At 34.6% G+C, this 21573-nt stretch overlaps 2 protein-coding genes across 3 annotated transcripts; both read right to left on the reverse strand.

Moving 5' to 3' along the window:
• Positions 1-14155: 14155 nt before the first annotated feature.
• Positions 14156-14803, reverse strand: LOC143624001 (uncharacterized). The gene has a single exon (XM_077094765.1). It carries the CDS (start codon positions 14801-14803, stop codon positions 14156-14158), a length of 648 nt encoding a protein of 215 aa, XP_076950880.1.
• Positions 14804-19206: 4403 nt separating this feature from the next.
• LOC143624065 (homeobox-leucine zipper protein HAT22-like) lies at positions 19207-21248 on the reverse strand. Of its 2 annotated transcripts, none has more exons than XM_077094814.1 (3): positions 20738-21248; positions 20562-20644; positions 19207-19730 (listed from the first exon to the last, which is right to left on the reverse strand). In XM_077094814.1, exons 1-3 carry the CDS (start codon positions 21170-21172, stop codon positions 19445-19447), a joined length of 804 nt encoding a protein of 267 aa, XP_076950929.1. In that variant the 5' UTR covers positions 21173-21248; the 3' UTR covers positions 19207-19444. The 2 variants fall into 2 exon arrangements, with proteins under 2 accessions (XP_076950929.1, XP_076950930.1); XM_077094815.1 differs by having other exon boundaries at positions 19209-19730; positions 20562-20641.
• Positions 21249-21573: the final 325 nt, after the last annotated feature.

Consider the following 21573-nt stretch of genomic DNA (forward strand, 5'->3'; position numbering starts at 1 on the left):
TGTAACAGTGGATGGCGCCAATGAAGAAACGTGGATCTACTCACTGGTAGCAGATCTACTTTCCTCGGGTGTGATTATACTATTTCACCGATGGTTCTTCTGGATCTGTGTTCTTCCACCTACAAAATGAACAGCGCCGTTACTTACCCCTCAGAAAGGGACAGAGGGGTCCTCTTTGGGGTAACCCTCCGGCGTGAGAATAAGTATATGTAGGAGAAGATGATAATGTGAGAGTAAGGGAATTTTGGGAAGTATTGCTTAAAATGCTGAATACTGTATGTTACTCTGTATGATTGTGTGATTGAATATGCTTCAATGTGAATCAATGTGTTTGTAACTGTGTACGTTATGATGTATTTATAGTGCTAGGGTTTCCACTGATTGAGCTGAGACCAAATTAGGGTTTTGTTGGCCTCCTCCAATCGATTTGCGCCACGTGTCCCTGGAGACACCTGGTGCTTTTTCATTGGTTATGATCACGTGGTAACCCATGAGTCATGCTGAGCTGTCCACCTTTCATTTAGCAGCTGTCAACATCAGCATATCCTTATTCCTTAAAAAGATGCCTTCTGGAAGGTTGTCTGACGTGCACAATCAAGGTTGCCCCAATCCTGATTTGGATAAGGACGAGGTTGATTATGTGCACGTGTGATATGCGCCCATCCTGAGGATGCGCGAGGTCTTCTCTTTATTCTCACGCGCAGATATTTCATGCGCAGATGTGATACGCACAAGCATGTAATACGCGTCACGCGCGGATGCCCCACGCGCATGGGTGGGCATGTATGATGCGCGAGCATGTGATATGCGCCGCGCGCGGATGCGCCACGCACGATGTGATATGCATAAGCATATATGATGCGTGAGCATGTGATACGCGCGAGCATATGTGATGCATGAGCACATGTGATGCGTGAGCATATGTGATGCTTGAGCATATGTGATATGTGCAAGCATGTGATGCTTGAGCATAAGTTTTGGCTTTGTACCTTGATAATATCTTTGACTTCTAATGTCTTGTATATATCTTGTGGGTTGACCTGCCCCGTTCGGTGTTGAGGCGGGTACATACCTCTTCAAAACCGACCCATTTAGGCTAAGGGTAATGGGGCTTGGTTGAGCCCCAAGTGATCCAATCAAAACCCGACATGTAGGCGATGACATGGCACTGGATCAAGTCTCTCAACCAAGCCCCATAGGGTGTAGTGGGGCTTGATTGCCCACCCCCAATTTATTGATTCAACCCTTGCTCAAAAGCTTGACCAAGCCCCGTGGTCCGGACCACAGGGGCCGTCCGCGCCCCTGTTCACTTGGGTGGTGTAGTGGTGTGCGCGAGCCACCTAAGCTGCCACATGGACCGCGCCCCCCGTCCAAACCCCCCCCCCCCCAGCCTTAGCCCTTGAAACTAAGTACCACAATAATTAGTTTTATTAAATTCTTCTTAATTATTTTTGAATTTAATGTTTTACTTGTAGATTTTTTACGGTAGAATTGAATTTAAGTGGTGACTAAAACCATTACGGATAGACAGAGAGGAAAACTTCCTGCCTACGTGATAGTCATGTGAGGACATTTTTTTCATTTTTGACCCGTCTCCATTACGGCGTAATGGACCCATACTTCAGTTCATTTGTTTAAAACTGAGAATTTATATATACCCATTTAAAAGGGTAACTTTTAAAACCAACAATAAATGAAACACATCGGTTGAACTCTTAGTTGAAACAAGGTACATTTAAATGTCTTCAATTTTTTAAATTGTTTTATATAATATAATTATATTTGTATTTTAATTACTATAATCATATATTGATATACTAATTACTCCGTATTAATCTATACTTAAAACATGCAAAGTTTTTCAAAAGTTCCTTACATTTTTTCTTTATGAGAATAAAATCTTAACCGAAACCAAAACCAAACTACTTAATAAAACATAACCGAAATAACCGACTCAAATTAATAACCGCAATTTGGTAGCAAATTTATCATTATTAACCTGTCCGACATAAATTCATAAGTACTTTGAAGTGCATGTACGTAGACTTGTGACCACTTTCTCTTTTATATACTTGCCACTCACTTAAACATCTTTACATCTATTGCAGGACCCGTTATTCCGATTATTGTATTATGTTCCTATCACATGTTAATGGTTATCAACTGATCTATGTTCACGTAGAGTGTCAATAGGCTGGCGGGTAGAATTGTTCAACCCGAATACAACCAGTATTTTTATTTTTGTCAAAAATGTCAACCTTGACCAACCCATACTTAAAATGGTGTAACCTTAACACGAGTCATTTAACCAACTCATGTAAATGTGTCAAATAGATTGATGTGTAATTATAAAGATGTAAACATATTAATCAGGTTCATGGGTTGTAAGAAAATGGATTAACGGATCATAAGCAGTTATCAAGTTGACATGTTTAGTAAAATATGTTGGCAAACTGTCTTGTTTAACTAACCATGTCAACTGAGCACAACATGTTTAATTAAGCACGTCAGCTTGAACAAAACTTGTTTCGTAAACATATATGTGAGACATGACAACCAAAAGCTGATTATTTCATAATCATGCCAAAAATGGTTACCCTATTAATTACCGTTTTTCAAGTTCAAACTTGAAGTTTCAACCTTCATCAAAAGAAGTTAAGTGAATCGAGTAACTATATGTAATTACGTATCATAGTGGTCTCTTTTATTTTTGTGAAATCATTTTAACTTTATTACCTTTCTATAAGATTTAGGAATAGATATTTCAGATATATGTTCTCTGGAAACACACTAGAATATGTTACATTTAGTATTTTTAGTGTTGACGTTGTTACTTGTTGGGGTGAGTAAGTGGGACACTCCCCTTTGAGTCTTTGACCCATAAGTACGGTCCGTGCCGCAATCACTGGGCATTGCTTGTGCATCATTAACTAACAATATTTAACAAAATCCTGGCTCAGGCCCAACTGACACATGCACTGGTCATGCCATTCTCGCAGGACCCGTTATTTCAATTATTGTATTATGTTCCAACCACACTTTAATGGTTATCAACACATCTATATTTACGTAGGGTGTCAATTGGCTGGCGGGTAGAATTGTTCAACCCGAATACAACCAATATTTTTATTTTTGCCAAAAATGTCAACCTTGACCAGCACATACTTAAAATGATGTAACCTTAACATGAGTCATTTAACCAATTCATCTAAACGTGTCAAACAAATTGACGTGTAATTATAAAGTTGTAAATATATTAATCAGGTTCATAGGTTGTAAGGAAATGGATTAACGGATCATTAGCAGTTATCAGGTTGACCTGTGTAATAAAATATGTTGGCAAACAGTCTTGTTTAACTAACCATGTCAACTGAGCACAACATGTTTAATTAAGCACGTCAACTCGAACCTGATAATTTTATAATTGTGCCAAAAAATTTGTTATTTTATAAACGAAAAAATTACAAATTTTATCCTTTTAAATTACATAGATTATGGAATGGCTCATTTATCAAAAATAGTTTCATTTTTTTTCCTTTATTTGGATGTTTGTCATGGCTTTTGTCGTTTACACTAACGAATGTTAAGTTTCTCAGATAAGTCATCTCATGTGCCCTGCACATGAGGGCATTTAAGTCCTTTAACAATTTAAAGGACTATTTGCGTAACATGTAAAAAGATTTATTTAACTAAAACACCTCACTGTCTTATTTCATCTCCTTCACTAACAAACCCTAAAATCCACCCAACTCCGTTACCACACCACCACCCCTCCTTCGTCGGTTCCTCAATTCGGTTATCTGAGGTTCTTTTTCCAAGTTTGCCCCTACAATAACAAACATAATTAGAAAACCTCACTTCCCCCTTTCCCTTATCCAACTTTCAGAATTGAAATAGAAAACAGAGTAGAACAAAGAAAATAATGTTATAAGTAACCAATAAATAAGCAGAAAGTTGTTTCTGTTATGTAATTAGCCAATCGGAGATTTATAAACACACCGGAAGTGATGACAGTCTCCGGCTGCCACGTGGACGCACCAAACCAAACGCTAATATTCTCCTACGGCACTCTGAAGCACGGCTTCGCTAATCACAAACTAATGCAAGACCTAATCTCCAAAAACGACGCCGTATTCGTAGGCAATTACATCACGGACCTCCGTCTGCCACTCGTCCGTACGGCGTACCATTCCTCCTCAACCTCCCAAGCGCCGCTCGCCACCGCGTCCGCGGCGAGCTGTACGCCGTCTCCGACGCCGGAATCCAACGCCTCAATGTGCTTGAAGGCTAACTACGAGCGGCTTCCGGTTACTGTTCGGCCGGAAATTTGTTAAAGGAGGTGGTGGTGTGGTAACGGAGGTGGGTGGATTTTAAGGTTTGTTAGTGAAGGAGATGAAATAAGATAGTGAGGTGTTTTAGTTAGACAAATCTTTTTACATATTATACAAATAGTCCTTTAAATTGTTAAAGGACTAAAATGCCCTCATGTGCAGGGCACATGAGATGACTTAACTGAGAAACTTAACATTCGTTAGTGTAAACGACAAAAGCCATGACAAACATCCAAATAAAGGAAAAAGAATGAAACTATTTTTGATAAATGAGCCATTCCATAATCTATGTAATTTAAAAGGACAAAATTTGTAATTTTACAATCGTGCCAAAACATTTTACCCAATTAATTATTGTCTTTCAAGTTTAAACTTGAAGCTTCAACCCTCATCAAAAGAAGTTTAATGATTCAAGTAATTATACGTAATTACGTATCATAGTGGTCTCTTTTATTTTTTGTAAAATCATTGTAACTTTATTAACTTTCTATAAGATTAAGGAATAGATATTTCAGATATCTGATCTCTTGAAACATACTAGAATATGTTACATTCAGTATTTCAATGTTGACGTTGTTACTTGTTGGGGTGAGTAAGTGGGGCACTCCCCTTTGAGTCTTTAACCCATAAGTACATCCCGTGTCACAATCACTGGGCATTGCTCGTGCATCATCAACTAACAATATTTAACAAAATCCTAGCTCCCTAACAATTGACACATGCACGGGTCATGTCATTCTTACAAGGCCCGTGCATCGATTGAAAACCTTAAAAAACGTGTATAAATAGAACTAGACAGCTGAGTATAGAAAAAGAGGCAATTGTGGACGACTTTTGACGGTTGTAATCGACTTGAACAATGTCAAACAAGATGAGAAAGCTCGGGAATCGAAGAACCATCATACGGGTGACTTGAGAGCTTTACCAACAATCCAATCGTTTGAGTCTTGTGTTTTCCAAGTAGATCTGAACCGATTTACATGTTTCCAGATTGTTTATAACTTGCTTTGAATATTCAGAGGTAAGCTAACCGATTTATAGCTTGTTAAACAAGATGAATTTTGTTGAATAGTACGTGTTTGATGTTTTACTATGCTAATTGTGTGATTAAATTCAGTTCTTTATCTTGATCTTGAATTGTGCATAATCGCATGTTATTTATTAATCTTTTGATTTATTTGTGTAGTTGAATCGTTCTTTCACTGAAGTTAAGCTAGTTAGATTCAGTTCATTCTATCTTCACGTTATATGTCAATCTTTTACTTGGGTTACCATTTGATCGGTAAAAATGTATGTATGGGCTGCCTATGGGAAGGATCTAAATAAACGGATCTAGATACTAGTTAGGATTTTCCTTTAACTAATCAGTAGGGGTTATTATATGTAAGTCGTTGACCAGTGAGAACATTGTTAAGAAACCCTAAATCACAATGGATTGTAGAGTAATAGACTTGCTTCTTGAAATCGTAATGTTAATTCGTGTCTGTAGCATAGTATTATGAATTCCTGAGTTAACCTTAACCAACTCTAATCTTTTATGTGTAATATCGACCTAACACACGAATATAAAAGGTCTAACATGATAAAATCCCTTACATAATAAGTTCACGTATTCCATGACTTTTTTGTGAACGTTGATGACACATGAAAAAAATGTTAAAACACAAAATAGTTTTACGTGTTTTATGGATTTTGTCGGTTATAAACAACATATGCTAATACATAGATATAAAGTAAATGCATGAATTGATTTGATGTATCTGGTGACTATAGATGTCTAATTTGGTCCAACAACTACTAATGTATAATTATGTAAGTTTTTTTTCACATTAAAAACGTCTTCTAAGTGTTCAAAAAACCACATCCAAAATGTTTTTCCCAAAATATGTATTTATGCCACGAATAAGCCCATAAGTCATTGTTAATTAGAAAGCAGTGTTCGGCTAAGCTTCTTGTATTTTGATACGCTAACCAAATCAAAGGCCCATAGTTACAAGGAAACTTCAAGCCAGGTGTTACATTTTAGAGTTGAGACTTGACATATTGCTTCATAAGACCAAGCTCAAACCTAGTTTTTAAGTGTGACTTTGTTAACCGGAAACATTAGACTCCTCATTTTCTCTATTAGTTAATATTCTTTATTGCTAATTTCTCAATTTTTATGCAATAATTTAGTTTTAAGTATATATACGACTATATATACCTCATTTATCTTTAGCTATATTTTGATCACTTTTTAGCTTGCTGCGTAATTATTTTTTTTAAGGATGACACAAACCATAAATCATAATATTTATGTCCAGGAACATCATCATGTTTTTTTGGGTCAAGAAGTGTTGTCCTCATTGTTGGAATTTTCAAATTCTGTCTTCATCGTTGGAAGTTAATGGTTTACATTTGACTTGGTGAAAGTTTGAACTTTGTCTCCATTGTAAGCTCGTGATACATATCGAAGATGTTTAGTTGTTCGATCTTGTTTTATGGGAAGAAATTGATACTGTTGTATGCTTTGATGTGGATAGAACCATCTGTCTGGATGCTACATGGACCACTAGGTGTGCTCAGTAGTAAGAATATGGGTGGTAATTTAGTCCCTTTTGAGGGGCATTAGCCACAAGGCTCATTCTTTTCAACCCACATGATCATCTCGGGCCGGTCTAAGACTTTTGCCTTCGTAACACGACTTTCGATCAGTTGACAATATTTATTTACTTTTATGACATGGAATTGGTAATCTTCTGCGTAATGGAATTAATCAAGAATAAGTATGTGGAAATTGTCTCCTTTAAAATTTAAATCAAAGACTCTCAGCAAGAAGTCGTTTACTTGCAAAGAAGTTGGGTTGGGCCTGTTTACTTACAAACAATTGGGTTGGGCTGGTTTACTTGAAAACACATTGTCTTTTATCTCCTATGTTTTATTTTACTTGGAAGAGTAAAAAAGTGAAATGATTAGACGTAAATACGTTACTACGTTTTCTGAGAAATCATCCATGGATGTTTTTAATAGTTCAACTTTTTATTTCACGTTGGATCATTTAAAGATGTTTAACGTACAAATTGTCTATTTGTTATTTGATCACCGGCTAATAATATACTAAGTTTAAATAAAAAAAATAGTTTTTCTTTTCCTTTTAGGGTTTTCTTTGATCAAATGGCGTCATCTAAGGATGCCTCGGTGAGAGTGGTATTAGAATGAGTATCCCTATGGGAAATCAGCATGTTGCACCCTTTATATGCACCCTTTATTTGTTAAAAGATCGCAATCATTGACAAAATTTTTCTTAAATTTTGTTTATAACATCTGGTATTAGTAAGAACTATTTTTATAAATTTTGTTAAGAAATCAAATAGAATACATAATATTAGACTCTCTTAAATATCAACTCCGATACTTTTAATAATTTTTATATATAAGTTAATGTTTTCATTTTATATTAAATAGTTACTTAAATTTGCAATATATGACAAAGAATATAAAATAAGAAAATAATATTGAAGAAGATTAAAATAAAAAACTTAAATGTGATTAACAATGTTAAAACAAGCTAGGTATAAAATAACATGATAAACATTAGTATTGTATTTGAAAACGCATTAAAATGAATGGCTTTGAGTATAACTATTAGATCATATGTAATGGATCTAGGATCATGAATCCAACTCTCTTCACCACATTGAATGTAGCCCATAAGGTACCTTACGGACCATCTAAAATTTTCTCCTCCATGCTAATGGCAAATCTTTTCTATCGATCGGAAAATATGGTTTTTCATCTATTTGGCTTTCACATCCCATTGTTCAATATAATTACGTGAGTGTGTAAGAAAGAGAAAAAAATAATAAATAAATGTTAGTAATACATAGACAGAAACATAGAATGAGATGTGACTTGTTTTTAAAATTATAAACAAAACTTAGATAAAAGTAATGTTTTACTTAAAATATATAGATAGATATATAGAATGGAATGTGAGTTAACTTTAACTTAAATTTGAACTGGTCTTCAAACTACCAATAAAAATCATGACTGTTGACTTTGACTTAATTATGTTCATTTCGACCCTATGAAAAATATATACATTTGGTTATCCAACGTACAACAAACAGTATTTAACACATTTATTTCAGTTAAGTGCCATTCTAGCATCACATTAATATTGAGATAGGTGCGTCCCGCATTAATAAATTAACCTATTTGCATAAAAAGACCATGGCGAAAACAAAAAATGTATGTGCGTTGTGGCCTTAACCTGACGCGGATTCGTCCAGAATCAATGGACTAAAATAACTTACAGGGAAAAACATTGGGTTGCGACTACGAGCTGACGCGAATTTGGCCGGAATCATTTGACGATATCAACGATAAAAAAACCCGTATTTTACAGCAGCGCACCAACACGAATTTGATAATATAAAACAAATTAAAAGCAAATAAGAAATTTAGCGACCAGTCACGTGATTGCGTCGCCAAACTTCTTAATAATAGTTACTTAAATTTGCAATATATGACAAAGAATATAAAATAAGGAAATAATATTGAAGAAGATTAAAATAAAAAACTTAAAATGTGAACAATGTTAAAACAAGCTAGGTATAAAATTTATATCTATGCTCGCTAATAAAAACTACATGTTTTGCTACTTGTCATCCATACATTAAACCTCACATTTTTAACAAATTTATAATAATAAAATAACAGTTGCCATTTTTAAAATTTATGCTTTAAAATTTGTTAATTTAATATTTACTTCATATTTTTTTTCAAACATTTGATAGTTATAATTATCTTTTACTAAAAAATTGAATTAAAAACTATTGTACAACGACTGTATTAATAGTGTTTAACGTGTTTATTGTTTCTCGTATACTGATTATTTATTAAATATTGTATTTTCAAGAACTATCCGTGTAGTACACGGGCCTTAAACTAGTAACATGATAAACATTAGTACTGTATTTGAAAACACATTAAAATGAACGGCTTTGAGTATAACTATTAGATCATATGTAATGGATCTAGGATCACGAATCCCACTCTCTTCACCACATTGAATGTAACCCATAAGGTACCATACGGACCACCTAAAATTTTCTCTTCCCTGCTGATGGCAAATCATTTTTGTCCCCTTAACATTTTATAAACATGATCTTCTAGTTCACAGACTGTCTATTTCCACGTGTAACTGATTCTCTCTGCAACACCATCTCTCAACATTCCCCCCTCCTCTTCATGGAGGATGTCTAGCATTCACATCCACACTAGTCCACATTACCTTTCATCTCTAAAATATGAAGAAAGATATGGGTTTTCACTTATTTAGCTTCCATATCCCATTATTCTATATAATTAGACGAGTTTGTAAGAAAGAGAAAAAGAATAACAAATAAATGTTTGTAAATAATATATATATGAAAATAGAGAATGAGATGTGAGATGTTTTTAAGCTATAAACAAAATTTAAAGAAAAATAATGTTTTTAGTTAAACTATATATATAAAGATAAAGAATGAAATGTGAATACTAATTTTAACGTAAATTTGAACCGGTCTTCAAGTTACCAATAAAAATCATGACAGTTGACTTTGCCTTTATTATGTTCATTTTGACCCTAAGAAAAATAGACACATTTGGTTATCCAACGTACAACAAACAGTATTGAACACATTTATTTCAGCTAAGTGCAATTCTAGCATCACATTAATATTGAGATAGGTGCGTTCCACAAATATTGACTTTTGACTTATGCCTGGAAACTTAACATGCAATAAGTTTCAAGCACACGTACGCATACATACATTAATACGTACATATACATAGATGATGGATGGATGACATGGATAACCTTTGACAAAGAAAAAGAACATTGACGATAAGAAAGATGGTGGAAGGTACCTTCGAAGAAATTAACTTGTCAACGTAAACAATTACTCAATTAGGTCCATCGAAAACATGTCGGGCCATAAGATATTATATAAAAATAATAACCTATGTAGTTGGTTGGTGCGTTTTAATAATAAGAGCTTATCTTAAATTGACTATCTAATTTTGTTTGGTTGATATTGGTATCTATAATCAATAATACAATCATTTAACTTACACACATGCGTAATTTTATTATTTAATAAATTAATATTTATAATTGTTTGGTTATATTTTTAGGTAATGTTTGAGATTGAGTTTTAAAATAACTTATTGATTTATTGGATTTTTAATAAATTCAGTAAATAAAAAAATGTTTTGTAATCACAACAATTATTTTTATTTTAGCTTTTTGAAAAAGTAAAAACAAAAAAAAAGTTATGGTGAATAAGTTATGTCCAGAGAAAATCCAGCATGGTAACGATACATGATAAATTAAGCTCGGATCTAAGTCTTAATAGCAAAAAGTTTTCTTCAACGAAGTTATATCATAATTAATAAGACAGGAAATGATGTAAATGATAAATAATATTCTCCCCTCCCATTCACAATATAATTGACGTACATATATAGGATCAAACAAACTCCTATTTACAAGGAAACATATCTCCTGAATGAATACAATATATTATGAATATTTCATTCTAATACACCCCCGCAGTTGGAGCGTGGTTTGGCCGAACGCTCAAACTGGATCGAAAAGACTGAAACAGCTCACGAGGCAAGCCCTTCGTGAAAATATCAGCGTACTGATATGGAGCAGGCACATGCAACACACGAACGTGACCAAGACGAACCTTATCCCGGAAAAAATGAATATCAATCTCGATGTGCTTGGTGCGTTGGTGTTGTACTGGGTTCCCCGATAAGTATACAGCCGAAATATTATCACAATACACAATGGTTGCCTGTTAAAGAGGCATGTGAAGTTCCAACAGCAGATTTCGTAACCAGGAGGTTTCGGCCACCGCATTTGCTACCCCCCGGTATTCAGCCTCAGCACTAGATCGTGCAATTGTTGGTTGGCGTTTCGACGACCAAGAAATCAGATTGTTTCCCAAATAAACAAAGTTACCAGATGTGGATCGACGAGAATCTAGACACCCACCCCAGTCGGCATCGGAATAAGCCGTTAACGAAAACGGGGAGGATGCATGAAGGCGGAGACCATAATCGAGGGTTCCCTTAATGTAGCGTAGGATGCGCCGCAAAAATGCAAGATGCGGTTCGTGAGGAGCATGCATGAACAGACAAACCTGTTGAACCGCGTATGAAATATCCGGACGAGTAAATTCAGGTATTGTAATGCACCAGCTATACTCCGATATGATGTGGCATCGGATATTAGCGGCCCGGAATCAGCCATTAATTTAGCCCCCGTCTCGACTGGTGTATTGCATGGTTTGCATGAGGACATCTCTGCCCGAGCCAGAATGTCTGAGGCATATTGGGATTGAGACAAGAACATGCCCGAGCTATCACGAGTGACTGTAATACCTAGAAAATGATGCAGGGGTCCTAAATCCTTCATGGCAAATTCAGATGATAGAGATCTGATTATGCGTTGTAAGAAGGTTGAAGATGATGCCGTCAATACGATGTCGTCCACATAAAGAAGTAAATATGCCATATTAGTACCATCTCGATAGACAAATAGCGAATTGTCACACACACTTTCTTTAAATCCTTTTGAAATAATAAACGATGAGAACCTTTCAAACCATGCCCGCAGAGCTTGCTTAAGACCATATAATGACCGTTTTAATTTGCAGACATGGTTCGGTTTGGTTGGGTCTACAAATCCGGCGGGTTGGTGCATATACACGATCTCTCGAAGATGTCCATGTAGAAAAGCATTTTTAACGTCAAGTTGATGTATCGGCCAGGAACGAGACAAACCGAGGGACAACACTGTCCGAATAGTAGCCGGTTTAACAACTGGGCTAAAAGTCTCATCGCAATCCACACCCGGTGTTTGAGCCTTTCCATTAACCACTAGTCGGGCTTTATACCGATCAAGAGATCCATCTGATTTAAATTTATGTCTAAACAACCATAAGCTACGAATAACTGGTTGTTGTGCCGAATATGGTACCAAATCCCATGTATCATTATCTTTCATGGCTTTAATTTCGTCATTCATTGCCAATCGCCAATTCGGATCGGATAAGGCTTGGCTGTAAGTTGTTGGAACAGGTGAGATGGCTGAGTTGGGTGTGATGGTGTTAAGGTTATATTTAATATTGGGTTTGGATATTCCGGACTTTGCTCTTGTTTGCATCGGATGTGGGGTGTGAGAAACAGGCGAAGGAACATTTAAATTAGAGGTGGAAGTGGTGGCTAGTGGATTTACTATGGGTATTGGGCTAATAGGTTGAGGGTCAGTGGTGTTGGTTTGGTTTTGGTCTGTGGTGGGTTGGGTTTGGGATGTGGTGGGCTCAGTTGTGATTTGGGGTGGTGGTGAGAGAGTCGTGGGTGGAGGATCTTGAGAAAAAGACATGTATTGTGTATGTTGACATCATCAAGGAAAGTATATTGAGTTTCTGGGATGGGGTTAACATATGGAAAAGATGTTTCATCAAAAACGACATGACGCGAGATGTGTACACGGCCTGTTTGTGGGTCAAGACATCGATACCCCCGAAAATCTGATGGGTAACCGAGAAAAATGCATCGAGTGTATCGAGGATGAAGTTTGTGAGGCATAGTGGCGGATATGTTTGGGTAACATGCACACCCAAAAATGCGTAGGTGGTCGTAGGTAGGGTGTCGACCGAAAAGCGCAAACGTTGGAGTGAGATAATTTAAACGTTTTGTGGGAAGGATGTTATGAAGGTAGGTGGCGGTATGAAGAGCCTCAACCCAATAAGGTGGTGGTAAATGAGAATGCATAAGTATAGGTCGAACGATGTCGTTTAGGCGACGGATCATGCGTTCGGAACGACCGTTCTGAGACGAAGTTTGTGGACAAGCAAAGCGGAAAATTAAGCCATTTTGGGTGGCAAAATTTTGGAATGCATGATTGTCAAATTCACCCCTAAGTCGCATTGGAATGTTTTAATGCGTTTGTTGAATTGAGTTTCAATGAGTTTATAAAATTTAGTAAACGTGATGAAGGTTTCTTATTTAAATTTTAAGGGGTAAACCCACACATAATTTGTAAAGTTGTCAATAAGTACCATGTAGTATTTATAACCAGAATTACTAAGAATAGGTGAGGTCCACAAATCACAATGAACAATATCAAAGGAGATAAAGTAATGGACATAGAATCAACAAATGGTAATCGTTTACTGTTTGAAATCTGACACGAATGACAAAAGCTTGAAACATCTTTATTACATGATATAAGAGAACGACTAGAAAGTAAATTTAAAATCTGATGTCCTGGGTGACCGAGACGATTATGCCAATGATTATTGTTGGTGGAGATGAGACAAGCGGTAGACAAGTTTGTGGGTCCGGTGAATGGGTAGAGGTCCCCCGTACTATCATGTCGCGAAAGGATCCTTCCAGTTTTGTAATCCTTCAAATAAAAACCAAAGGGGTCAAATTCAATGGAAACAAGATTGTCATGAGAAAACTTACGTACCGAGATTAAATCTTTTAGGACATTGGGGGCTAACAGAATGTTGTTTAGGTGAATGGTTTTATTTGGTAGTTGGTGGGTGGAATTACCCGATCCAGATATCGGTAGCGATTGGCCATTTCCGACTAAAATATTACCATGAAAATTAATGTTAGATGGGACTTGAATTTTACCTGGATTGGCGGTCAGGTGAGAAGTAGCTCCAGAGTCCATGTAGTAGTATTGGTCTGGTTGATTTAATTGGACGGCCTGAAGAGCAGCACCCAACTCGGTGGGTGATTGATTAATTTGGCCGAGTGACCTGATGAGTGGACTAAGGCAGTTTGAGTGCTAGCAGATTGGGCTTCAATGCGTTGTCACTCAAAATCAAGTTTGTGGTGGGTGATTGATTAATTAGGGAGCCGGTAACGCTATACTCGCTGGGTAGACCATTAACTAACTGAATGAGAAGCCGAGATTCAAGAACGGGTTGTCCAACGTCTTCTAACTGATCTGCAATTTCCTTTAACTTCTGACAATAATCATCTAAGGATGAACATTTAGCAAGTGTGAGATTGGTGAACCTGGTCTCGAGAGCCGCTGCCCGAAATGCTTTATTACTCAAAAAAATATTTTCGAGTCGATTCCATGCCTCTTGAGCAGTGGATTCGTTTTTCAAGATTCGGACCATAAGTTTAGGAGATAGTGTGCCATAAATCCATTGAAGTACTATGGCATCTATTTCACACCACGACTCGTAAGTCGGATCTGTCTTGGCTGGTGATGGTGTTCCATCAATATGATAAGAGACCTTGTAACCTTTAGCGTGGAGGCGGAAGAGCTTTTTCCAGGACGAATATGTAACTGATTCACCATCAAGTGGATGGATCTTGGTTTGAATGTTTGTTACAGAGTAAACCAGATGAAGAACCTTGGATTCACCGGAGGAGGAGGAGGAAGAGGAAGAACTTTGGCCTGTCATGGAGTTTTGTGTGAACGGTGATGAAAAAAATAATAAATTAGGGTTTACATACCATGATAAATAATATTCTCCCCTCCCATTCACAATATAATTGACGTACATATATAGGATCAAACAAACTCCTATTTTATTTACAAGAAAACATATCTCCTAAATGAATACAATATATTATGAATATTTCATTCTAATAGTAAAATGCGAAACACACATTGAAGCGATTTTTATTATCGTCACTTGGTGCCATCTTTAATAATTGATAGTTGATAGAAGTAATGCAAGCGCAATGATATGGAAGAAGTGAGTGAGGTGGGTCGTAGATCATATGCCTACTCGTGTCCACATAGTTGACCTCCCTTCTATCAAAATTATCCCTTTTGTTTAATTTCGCCAAATCATCAATAACATCACTAGGAACGGTTTTGAATAAAGGTTGTTATTTATTTATTTTATTTTTTGGGTTAATTGTACCAAACTATATCTAATTAATGTTTTTGTATTTAAATTATCTTAACACGCAATTTTGGGACAAGCCCAGATGATAGAGGCACAAAGTTTTTATATGGAGTTTTGGGGTTGGCTTACATGCAAGAAATACATTGTTGTGTAAATTAAGAGTTAGCATAGGTTGAATAATCAAATTTATCGCTAATAAACAAAATTATGTTAACAAAATAAATATGTTGTTATAATTAGAGCATGTTTGGGATTGAGTTTGAAAACAACTTATTGGCTTATTGTTTAAAAAAAACCAGGATTAGGTTAACCTTTCAAAAAGCTAAATAAATGGGATTTTTGTAATGGCTAAACTCCTTATAACTTATTGATTTTAAAAAAAGTCAATAAGTCAATGAGTTGTTTTCAAATTCAGTTACAAACATGCTCTTAATATTATTATTGAAATTGATTACTTTTTGAATCATTAAAAATTTTAGACACCAAATATGTGTTAAGAGATAAACTCTGTTAAAATAACTTATGTCATATATATATAAGCAATACTATAGTATCTGGTTGTGGCTAGAATTTAAATTGTTTCGACTTTTGGTTATTCTGGTATGTCAAACTTGAAAGTTTTGAAATAAATTTATAACTCGAACCAATTTGAATTCAAAATATTATAAAACAATTAGAATTCAGGTTTATTCGGATAAATCAATTATGCAATAATAATACACAGTTACACACACATATAATATGTTATTTTATAAAAAAAATTGAATTTAAATAATCAGATTCGGATCGTTTTGAAATTTAAGATTCGAGCCGGTTCACAATTCGGTTAGGATAAGAACTCTATTCGAATACAAAATCAAATTTGAATTTGGAGCTTTTTAACTCCTGTTCTAGCACTCTTACCTGTTACTACAATCACACTACATATAATTGCAAAACTAATGCTACAGTACAATTTTATATAAGTCACTTTTAGTCCCTTATTTTGCAGCAACAATACTCTCTGTCGCCCTAACATGTTTTGCATTTTCTTTGCCACGTTTATGTTTCCACCGCTCCCATTACTCGCAAAAGTATGAAAGGAAAATCTCTAGTGATACATCAAATGGCAGTGAAGTGGAATCTCCCCTTCGTCGAATTCAGTTAATTTGCCGAACGATCTGAGTCTCACACCGCCATGGATGTGCTCCTCATTGCAATTCCAAATCCATGAGAAGCTCCCCTTCGTCTAGGTAAAAAAATTCCTCTCATATCATATGTTAATTCAACCGTTGAATTGAATTGCCCGATTATAACCATATCATTTTATACTTGAAACACACATGAATTTCATGCGCTTAATTATGTTCTTTATTAGGGTTTATCGTACGTAATATACTTACAATATTATTTTGGAGGTCAACTTCCTATTTCATATGAATCCTTTGAATACATCATACATCGTACGTAAGTATTGTTGGTAAACTAGAAATTCCATAACTAACATGTTTTTACCTTTTCTTTATCCAACTTTGACTTACTGTCATATGTCTTGATGTCTCTAGCATGCTTTTCTAAGGTCTTTAAATGGATCGTGGAGCTATATCTATTGTAAGTTTTCATGTACCTTTCGAGTGGATTATATTGTAAGTTGTAAATTGTTTTGTACGTATATAGTTTTTTTAGATGTAGCACGTATGTAAGGCTGTATTTAGGTGTATAAGGATTAATGTGGGCATATAGGATGTAGGGAAGGCTGTTGTTTTTATGTATGTTCTTTGCATGTAGGGTGTATTTGTTATTTTGTTTTTGTTTTTATTAGGTATGTTTACTTTTATATTTACGTGTGTTGCAACTGTGTATTAGTTATTAGTTTTGTTTTTTTACAAATTGAATTTGTGTGTTTCCTTAGGTTAGTTGTATCATTATGGTTGTGTTCTAAAAGTATGAAACAACGTATCGTCGATGTTTTGGTTTATTATTGCTATTAGTGTTTATGGATTTCGAATCAATTTTTTATCATCGCCCTATAGGCTACACTATGTATGCATGAGCTTTATTCTATTGTGTTGTAGGGGTTTACATGAATTATTTACATGAATTTGTTTAGGTTGCCTATAAACATACATTAGACTACCTCAATGTTACGCTTCTTGACAACCTCGTTGCAACGTGCCGAGACATCTAGTAATCATAATGTCTCATCATTAAAATAAGGTATCACACTTAAGGCGTTGTGCAATGCTAGTGGTATTCTCAGTAAAAAAAAACTTCGTCATGCAAAAAAAACAACAGACAAACAAATTTAAACTAAAAACAAAAACAAAATCCGCGCGTTACGGTGGCGCATTGACATGAATTCAGTCGATCGATATCGGTTTATGACACCGAAACTAAACAAAAAGAAACAAATCCTGCAACAAACCAACGACGAACAAAAGAAAATATGTGTTGCAACCGTGATTCCGTGAACCAATGTGAATTTGGCCGACATCTAGTTAGGTGATGGCCTTAAAATCAAAAAAATTACATGTTGCGGTTACGAGCCAATATGAATTCAAACCCAAATACAACAAATTAACATATACCAAACCAAAAAAAATCACGACAGGCCATATAAAGTTATAATAACCAGTGTTTTACGACTCCAAATTATCACGAATTCTGTAAGACAAAAGGATAAGAAAGGTGGAACACTCATGTGCCACAAAGTGGACCGCCTCTCGTGACACCAAACCACCAATTTTAATGTACATTGTATGCAATGTTGTAAAAATCGCTAGTCGATAGTTGGGCGGTGAGGTTTGGACTAGCGATTAATCATGATTAATCGGATTGAAATTTAATGTATAATTTTAAGTTTTATACACACACACATTTTTATATGTAACTTTTAGTTTTAAACATACACAAACACATTTTGGCCCGAAAGTGGCTAGAATCTCACTGTAAACCGTTGATTTATGTTGGAATCTTGATCACCGGAATCCGATGATTTTTTCCGGTAACCGCTGATTTTTGCCGGAATCTCGCAAGAACCGTTGATTTTGGACGGATTTGAACATGATCGATTAATTGGCCGATTAGCTCAAAATTAATCAGTGAAGTGGGTATTGACGATTAATAGGGGATTAATCCACGCCTAGTTTAGATTTTTGCAACACTGACTATATGTATGTTGATATAATTTTAATACAAGTATTATTCTTTTGTTGAATTAAAAATTAATTATATATAATTCATTTGTTGAACATTCTTTTTTATTTTTGACCGGTTCTATCCAATTATTCATGCAAGGTCGATTTATGATATATTAAAGGAGGGCTGTACTATTTAGATATGATCGTATACGTCAACTTTCTAGAAATAAATTGAACGAAACTATTTATAAAACATCAAATAGAGTTGTTTTATTATAAATAAATTTCAATGGGATCTGTTAGAAAACGAAAAGAAAAAAGAATTAATAATTGGACACAAACCAACACGTAACTAAACAGAAGACCCCAAAAACCATCCATCGTTTTCATTATCCTTCCACCGCCCTTATTTGAGTGCATTGTCTGCGTTGCTTCTTGTCACTCGTATCTTTGACTCTTCCGAGTTCAAGATTCTATTATTCCTCCTTCTTAATTTCCTTAACGTGGAAATCTCGACTAAATGTTGATTAATCCCAATTAATCATTATTCTTATTTCATTTTCTGACTAGCGATTAAGGATTACTTTTATTTAACTTAGTAAATCCAATTAAGTGATGAGTACGCATATACTTGTTCCATGGACATTTAAATACATTTTAAAATAAGTGTATTTAATAATTAAAATAATAATTTATATGCATGCATGGACAATTGTCTAACAAATATAAATGATAAAAGCTTGCATAAACTAAAGATCATTCTACAAATACATATATATTCTTTTCATTGACATATAATTCTTTTTACAAACAGACGTTCATATAAACTTAACAAAAGAAAAAAAGTGGATCAGTACAAATCCATATAATTAATTAATTAATTTTCTTCAAATATTTAACTTATAAATACTTATATAAACTAATCGCTCACTAATCATGACAAACCCTTAACTCTAAAAAAAAGACAAAGGGGTGTGCATGGATGATTAATTTGAGTAGTAATTAATTAATTAATTAACATGCATGCTTATAATTAATCAAGACTGAAAACTAATAAAATAATTAGTAATCAACAGGCTGCAGATGGATTGGTGAAGGGGTTAAAGAAGTGTGGTTTTTGAGCCATGGTAAAATTAGGACGAGTGTTGGTGGTGGAGGTGGTGTCTCCGGTGCGTTCGCATGAAGGACATCGGGTGAGGATGGCCGCGGGTAACGGCATGTACAGCGGCGGAGATGAGAGTTTGAGTGCTTTGAGTTCTTGAAGCTCTTTGTGGAGTCTTGTGTTCTCTTCCTTTAATGCCTCACAACACTTCTTCAAGTATTCACAGTCCACTTCTGTTTGCTTCAACTTTGTCCTTTAATTGTTTAAAATTGTAAACACTATTAATAGTTGAAATAATACTAAAAGTAATTGCAACAATAATTAAGCAGATTATTATAGATATCAGAAGAACCCACACGCGTACTTTTTGTTTGTTGTTGCTACATCATGTGTCATTGCATACTTTTCTCTCTTTTATTATTGTTTTATTAATTAAGTAACGTCAATTTTAGATATATAATTCATTTTTAATTGAAACTAGGAAATCATTGTATCATCTAACTATCTACTATATATAAATAATTGGAATCTCATGTTATAATTGAATAAACAATAAATTGTGATAGATTAAATAAATTCAAGGAAATTTATTTATGACGCAATATATCGTGACGTAACGAGTATTTTCTTCAAGGCAATTGAAGAAAAGAGCTACACGCAATCAGTAAATCATAAATTACAGCTTATGTTATTAAACTTGAAATAAATCATTTCGTTACATATTTAGCAAATGATAAATTAGTCTAATAATTATTGTGAATTTACTCTTTCCTAAAATATGATTACAACTTTAACGTAAAAAATACATATATATTTTTTTATCAGTGTATAAAAATGATCTATCAAAAAGATCTTACTGAAAGAAAAGTTAACTAATGATATTAATTTTCGTTAATTAGCAATAAAATATATTAATAAAAAAATCCAATTACAGATCCAGCAAAATACTGTGTATATTTTTAAAATATCAAAGCTTTCCACTTAATTTCTTTTAGATCACAAGAAGAGATGAAATAAAAAAAAACACAAGTAAATTTTTCAAGAAAATAAGTTAATAGATATGCACAACATATATGTATGTTACCTGGCTCTTCTGTTCTGGAACCAAACTTCAACTTGCCTAGGCCTCAACTTTAGCTCCCTTGCAAGCTCTTGCTTTTGTTTCTGCTAAATATTCAACACTAACTATCGTAAGTTTTAGTTACCAATTAAACCTAGTATATATACATAAAAAATACAAGAATATAAGATGATGCATACAGGGTTCAAAGTACTATGATGTTTGAAAGCTTCTTCAAGAAGAGCAGATTGAGCTTTAGTAAGTCTAAGTTTCTTCCTATCATTACCAATATTATCATCTTCTTCTTCTTCTTCAACTTCACTTGTTTTGTTAACCACCCTCTTTGATTCTTCACTCTTCACCTCTCTCTCCCTCTTAACACACACACTAGCAACCGAGATTAACGATGAACCGACACTAACGCTATCTTGTCGGTACAAACCGTCATGATCATACGCATGTTTCTTCTTGGTTAATCGATGATCATGATCCCGATCGCCCGAAAGAGCCAACGTTAAAGATGGATCAAAATTGAGGGTGTTGCAAGGCTTTTTGGTGGAGTTGTTGTCCACCATGGATGAACTAAGACCTAATTCTAGGACAATACCCTTGTTATAAAAACTATCATTTCCCATTTGTTTCAAAGGTTGTATTGAGAAATTGGATTTTAAGAAAATAAAGATTTTGTGAAGGATGATGGAAGAGAGGAATTGAAATGGTTGGGGTGAGGTGGGGTTTTGATGATTAATAATGAAATCAATAAATGGGTAGAAAAATAGTAAGTGGGGGGATGAAATTATGAAGTTAAAGAATACTATAAACCAATAATTCTTTTCATTTATTTCTTTAAAATATAGTTTGAAAAGTTCATTGAGTATTTGGTGGACATTTAAAAGTATAATCAAATATAAAAACAAACGAACAAATTCTCATGAATCTTTTATTTTTGTCAAATATGTACTCATAAATCTTATTTAATGAATTTGAAATTACCTATATCACAAGAATATAAATAATAATAATAATAATAATAATA

The sequence above is a fragment of the Bidens hawaiensis genome, unplaced genomic scaffold (assembly GCF_021521415.1).
Source record: "Bidens hawaiensis isolate Kalapana, Puna unplaced genomic scaffold, B.hawaiensis_p1.1 tig00003653_1, whole genome shotgun sequence".
Lineage (NCBI taxonomy): Eukaryota > Viridiplantae > Streptophyta > Magnoliopsida > Asterales > Asteraceae > Bidens > Bidens hawaiensis.

Excerpts from the sequence above, each read along its gene's own strand:
- LOC143624001 (XM_077094765.1), bottom strand. The coding sequence starts at position 14,803 with ATGACAGGCCAAAGTTCTTCCTCTTCCTCCTCCTCCTCCGGTGAATCC.
- LOC143624065 (XM_077094814.1), bottom strand. The coding sequence starts at position 21,172 with ATGGGAAATGATAGTTTTTATAACAAGGGTATTGTCCTAGAATTAGGT. Across the intron at positions 20,645-20,737 it reads ATCATAGTACTTTGAACCCT|CAGAAACAAAAGCAAGAGCT; the intron begins GTATGCATCATC and ends TTGAATATTTAG. Across the intron at positions 19,731-20,561 it reads TTCCAGAACAGAAGAGCCAG|GACAAAGTTGAAGCAAACAG; the intron begins GTAACATACATA and ends AAACAATTAAAG.